This window comes from Dendrobium catenatum, unplaced genomic scaffold (assembly GCF_001605985.2).
Source record: "Dendrobium catenatum unplaced genomic scaffold, ASM160598v2 fragScaff_scaffold_506, whole genome shotgun sequence".
Lineage (NCBI taxonomy): Eukaryota > Viridiplantae > Streptophyta > Magnoliopsida > Asparagales > Orchidaceae > Dendrobium > Dendrobium catenatum.
Window position 1 is genome coordinate 1,614,141 of NW_021318968.1, and position 6,322 is coordinate 1,620,462.

A 6,322-nucleotide genomic window follows, 5' to 3' on the forward strand; every position below is an offset into this window, starting at 1 on the left:
AAAAGTTTCTAAAATTTTAATTGTTTGTGCTAGAAAATTACCTTAGAAAGCAATAAGAAAGCTGTTCCAAATAAATCCTAAACTTATTTGCACTTGAACAAAACACCACTTAGTATAACCTTGATTAGTTTACCCTCCTAATTAATAGCTTATGATCCATGGAAAGTGTCATTAATAATAGATTATCCTTCTCAAAATTTAGCTTCATAGGTAATATGTGCATATATTTTTTAGTTAAGTTAAATTTTGCTGCTATCATCTAGTTTTTTTCAAGGCTTTTAAAACCGGACCATACCGGCCGGTTCAACCGGGTTAACCGGGAACCGGTCGGCCGGCCGGTTAAGGGTCAAAATATAACCGGCTTTGAAGAAAACCGGCTTCGAACCGCTCGAACCGGCGGTTCGACCGCCGAACCGTCGAACCGGTTCCGGTTTATTTTAACCGGACGGTTCGCTGCCAAAAAAAATGAACGGCTGAGATGCAATACGGAGTGCGGATTGCGGAGATTATACGAAGCGGCGAAAACACAAAAAAACCCTATTCGCATTCATATCGCTGCGCAGCTGCGGCTGTTCCTTGTTCTTCGGCAATTTGGAGTCTTCTTCTCCACCTCCGGCTTCATTTTCCACCTCCGGCTTCTCTTTTTCAAGCCCGGCTTCTCCTTTTCCTGCCGCCTCCGGCTTGTCCGGCTTCTCTTTTTCCTCCGCCAAAGTTGACATTAGGTAGTTTTTAACTTTTTATTTTATCAATTTATTGGAGACTGGAGAGTTCGGTTATATGTAAAATTAATAAATTTTTCATTGGTGATTAATACTTTTGCAATTTTGCATTTCTTTGTACAGATCAACTCATCAAAAAATTGAATTTTTTAGCAGCTATATGCACGACAGCACCAGGTTATTTTTCTGAACAGAGTTCGGTTTTTTTTCTTTCATATAATATTCCACCTTATTGCAAAAAATTTCAAGTAAAGATTAGAAGATTATTTTATTTGACTTACTGTATAGCAAAATTCATTTTTGAAGAGTTGCCTATCATTTCCTTAAGATCCCTGTTTTTGTTGATCTGAAGCTACTCATGAAAAATATCAATTAGTTGTTTATTTTGTTACCCTTCATATTATAACTTTGTTCAATTTTTACTATATATTAATAAATAGTTGTGTCATTATTATAGTTTTTAAATATAATAAATATTTATTGCGTCATCCGGTTCGACCCCGGTTCGACCCCGGTCGAACCATCAAACCACTAACCCCTCCTTCTTCCGGTTCATTGACCGATCCGGTTTTAAAAGCCTTGGTTTTTTTAGTTCTCTTGTGGCTAAAAGGGTTACTTTTAGGAGGAGCATCAACAAAGTTCAGATCTCTTGTGTTCTCTTGCACCTAAAAAGATGCCATTTTGGAGGAGAGCATCAACAAATTCAAATCTCACATCTGTTCTCTTGTAGCTAAGAAGATACTGTTTGGGAGGAGAATCAATAGAATGTTTTTCTCTCATATTTTGGACAATTATCATTCTATATAAGAAAATTTCAAATTGAAGTATTTATTGATTAAACATCATCATAAAATTTACAAGTGAAGGTGAAACATTTTCTTAAGAAAAAAGAAAATGTTTGATTTTTTCAAAAAGAATTTTTTTTTGAAGTTATTTGAAAGGGTGTAAAATAATTATTTGTAATTATTATTTTTATTTGGCTTGAAGTCAATGATAGCGGTAAACGGTGGCGGGCTGGAATTTTTTATTTTTTTTAAGGATGAGAAATAACTTTTTTTATACCCAAATTTAATAACTATAATAACCTTAAGAAAATTATGATCATAGTTTTTTTCATCCATAATAAATTTGTAGCCAATTAAAAAAATTCTATTTTTCCCGTAATAAATTTGAAGTTACCAGAAATAAATCTATAAATGCAAGTTTCATGAAGCTCAAGATCTCCAATCAATAGTTCCCGTTATTGTCTGCAAGCATGGAGCTTTTCCTCGCTTCCATCTTCATATTCTTAACATTCCTCGTCATCAAAGCTATCACCAAAACGCTCAATCGCCACCGACTCCAATCCAACGCGCAAGCCCCAGGCCCAAAAAACCTCCCCATCATCGGCAGCATTCACCATCTCCTCGGCCGCCGCCTTCCCCATCGTGCACTATGCGACCTCTCCCTCATCTACGGCCCCATCATGCGCCTAAAACTAGGCGAGATCCACACCGTCATCATTTCCTCTGCCGATGGAGCCAAAGAAATCATGCAGACCCACGACATCAACTTCGCCTCACGCCCCATCACCCCCACCGTCGATGCCCTCTTCTACAATGGCAAAGGCCTCATCTTCGCTTCATATGGCGAGTTTTGGCGCCAGATGCGTCGAATCTGCACCATGGAGCTTCTCAGCTCGAAGCGTGTCCGCTCCTTTCGTGCCATAATATCGCAGGAGGTCTCCCATCTCATGCGATCCATTAATGCAGCGGCTTCTATCGGCGTTGCCATCAACCTGAGCAGCGAGTTTGCCAATCTTAGCAACAACATCATGGCAATCTCAGTTGTTGGCGGTCGATGCGAAGACCAGAAGTTGTTCCAGTCGGCTCTCAGAGAAACTGTAGAGTTGGTTTCGGGTTTCTCCATGATCGATTTGTTTCCCTCGATGCCCAACTTCATTACTCGCATCTTTGGTCTTCGACAGAAGCTGGAGCGATGCTGGTTGAATTTGGATCGAATTCTGGAAAAAATAGTGAAAGCGCACATTGAGAGGAGGGCTAAAAACTCCATGGCAGCGGAGGATCTCACAGACGTTCTTCTCAGAATCCAACAGGATGACAGCCTCCAATTCCCGCTATTAAACGACAACATCAAGGCTGTCATTAACGTGAGCTCACAATAATTAATTTAATTATTACTTATTTGATGTTTAGCTAATAAAAATTACTGTTTTATTAGGATATTCTTATGGCTGGAAGCGAGACAACGGCAACTACCTTGGAATGGGCAATTTCAGAGCTTGTTCTTAACCCGAAGATTATGAAGAAGGCGCAGAGAGAGGTCAGAGAAGTGTTCGGATATGACATGACGAAGATCATAGGAGACGAGGAGTGGATGAGCAACAAGCTTAGCTACTTGCAACTGGTGATAAAAGAGACATTGCGACTACACACTCCGGTGCCCTTGTTGCTACCAAGGGAGAACAAAGAGAGGTGCAAGGTGATGGGCTATGACATTCCAGTAGGGACGACGGTGATTGTGAATGCGTGGGCGATAGCGAGGGATCCTAAGTATTGGGACGAACCTCAGGTCTTTCGGCCAGAGAGGTTTGAGGAGAATCATATTGATATGAAGGGAGCTCACTTTGAGATGATACCCTTCGGTGCTGGGAGGAGAATTTGCCCAGGGATGCATTTCGCATTGGCAACAGTGGAGATGGCTCTTGCTTATTTATTATATTATTTTGATTGGGAGTGTCCGGCTAAGAATGGAGAAGAGCTTGACATGAGTGAAGCTTATGGAATTTCAATTAGGAGAAAGTTACCTCTTTGTTTATTAGCCACGCCTTGCGCTGCACTTTCTGGTGGCGAGGAGTAATGCTCAACGCACCTGGATTTACAGCATATATGGGAACACCACACGACTAATAAACAATTTTTAACGGGCAGATGCATTACTTCATTTGAGTCATATAAAGCTACAACGTTTTTTTTTTTGAGTAAAATTTAGTCACTTATATATGTTTTAATAATCTGGATGTTAAAATATAAATTTAATATAAAAAAGTAATATAAAATTTAAATTAAAATTACATCATAGAAACTCAAAACCTATAAAGAAAGGCCTAGGATACAAACAACTCTATAAGATCGTTTCTTCACATCCGCAACAATGGCAAATCTCATAAATCACATATATAGATAGAGCCTTCATTTGAGATGGCTTTCTTACTGCTTTAAGAGGAAATAGTAAAAAATTTGTCTCAAACGAAGCCAACAAGAAGTTGATCTCGCTTGAAGACCCTGTGGGAAGATTGCTTCATTTGACTTCTTGCTAGCCATTTTGAAGAACTTGTCTTTACAATGTTGGAATGGGAAAGCTTCTTATAATTAAATAATTAAGGATAGGGAGAAAATGAGAAAAGATGAAAAATGCTACTTAATTATTTTTTAATTTTTCAATTTACTTGCTACAAATTCAAAGTCAGACCACCACTGTTGCATCATTGTACTTTGTTTGATATTTTTTTTGCTTGAGAGCTAGGGACTATATCAATGACATTTGGCATTTCTTCGATCATTGATGACTTCATAACATATTCGTCTTATTTTTAATGTTTTTATCATATATCATAAATTAGAATATTTTGACGGAGCTCTAACATCGGCTAGAGAGAGTATCAAAAAACCTATTTCGAATAGTATTGATATCTATGATAAATTCATTTGGAAAATGATATATAAACTTAGTATGTTTGACAAATTGGTCTTAGTAATTAATATCCATAGTTTTTAATGACATAAGGAAATTTTGGTTCAACCTGATGCATACATTTATTAAGATTGGTAAATTGATTAGCCTTTCGTATCGTAGAAATTAGTTACCATTTTTGGTTGGTATTTACTGATGTAGCACATAAAAGGAAGTTCCATATTGTTAAATATAAGAGTGGATTTTCTTAGGTTTAATTCATACTTGAATTAAAAATGTCTACTACTCAATTTGTATTAATGGGGCTTCAGAGGTATTTTTGAATTATTCCTTTATTTATTCTACATTTTCATGGATGTCATTTACAATAATTTTTTAATGATTTATCATGAATAAAACGTAATTTGGGATGTAAGCTCTTCTTGGGCTTCGTTTGAGACAATTTTGTTACTTATTTGGTTAGTCAATGTAGAATCAAATTGTGTCGACCAATAAATTTTTTTTCCGTACAAGGCCCCGACGCTGTGTGCCTGAGCACCTTGACACTATTTTGTTCACTGGACAATTTTGTGTAAAATTAGTAGAGAGCAGAACGCCATAGACCAAATGATAGAGATTACAGTGCCGCAACAATTTGAGGCGAGTTGGACCGTTTTCTTCCCCGTTTTTCTCAAGGGTAGCGTGATATATAGAGCTCTATATACCAATCAGAACGGTGTAAGAGAGAAGATAAACAATGAGACACTAAGAGAAAAAGGAGATATGTAGTAATTTCTAGCTATTTTCATAGTGATTTTTTTGATGTGGTGTTATTCCGTGATTTTTTCTTGATTTCAGATTTTTCCTCCTTAAATCCTGGTGTTCTTTACATTTCATTGAATTTTTTTTTTCGTTGCATGGGTTACTTTCAAATCGCTAACAGATTTCTAAAATAATTTTTTAGTATAAATATATTTTTTTCAAAATAGTGATAAAACAATAACAAAAATTTATCCCAAATAAAACCTTAGTATTAGCTTATTCTCTTCTACGTACCTTTAATGCCATTTCAATATTTTATTTTCGTTTATCCAACAATCATATTTAATTTATATTCAACAACATTATTTTTTATTAGATTATTCCTTTTAACAAACCTATTACATATGTAAGAAAATATTTTTATGAAAGCCGATAAGTTTATTTTTAAGCGTAATTATTAATATCGACTACTCTTTCTCTTTATCCTATAATTATTTTTAGTATAATTATTGATATCTAGATTTTATTATTCGGTTAGGTCTTAACCACATAAATAAACTCCCAATTTAAAATTTGTCCAAATGGTATCCTCTTAGCGATAAAATAAAGATCAGAACTTTGTTGTTGGTTCAGTCCTCTTATAACTTATCCTCTTCACACCGAAGAAGAATCCTCTTAGCCACAAGAGAACAATACATATGAGATTTTATATCAGGATAATCCTTCAAAATTTTCTTGAATAAAAAATAAAAAAAATAAGCAAGATAATTTTACACAATAATTTCTTAGACAAAAAATTACCTTAAATTATATATAATTGCCCTAATTATAATTAAAAGAAAAAACAGATTTTACCTATAATTTTTTTTTTGTTCAGTTCAATTCATTAACTATCAAGTCAAGTACAAAGAGATTTACATGCTAAAAATTATTATTATGAAAAATCTGCATATATAGAGTTCCTTGCTATTCCTTATTGCCAGTCATCCATATAAATGTCTAGTATTTTTTGTATGGTCTTGTTTTCAAGATAATCCAAATCATTTCAGATAACACACTCATCTTGCATCATAATAGTAATACAATATATATAACTATATTCAACATGCATGAATAAAATATATTAATTGATGTTTGCCATCACTTTATAATGAATTTATTAAAAATCA

The 6,322-nt window shown here is 35.1% G+C and overlaps 1 protein-coding gene across 2 annotated transcripts; it reads left to right on the plus strand.

Moving 5' to 3' along the window:
* The first annotated feature begins 522 nt into the window (after positions 1-522).
* On the plus strand, positions 523-3,657 carry LOC110107744 (cytochrome P450 71D7-like). Of its 2 annotated transcripts, XM_028694609.1 has the most exons (4): positions 523-722; positions 843-896; positions 1,342-2,868; positions 2,940-3,657. In XM_028694609.1, exons 3-4 carry the CDS (start codon positions 1,975-1,977, stop codon positions 3,576-3,578), a joined length of 1,533 nt encoding a protein of 510 aa, XP_028550442.1. In that variant the 5' UTR covers positions 523-722; positions 843-896; positions 1,342-1,974; the 3' UTR covers positions 3,579-3,657. The 2 variants fall into 2 exon arrangements, with proteins under 2 accessions (XP_028550442.1, XP_020693768.1); XM_020838109.2 differs by having other exon boundaries at positions 843-2,868.
* The last annotated feature ends 2,665 nt before the right edge of the window (positions 3,658-6,322 follow it).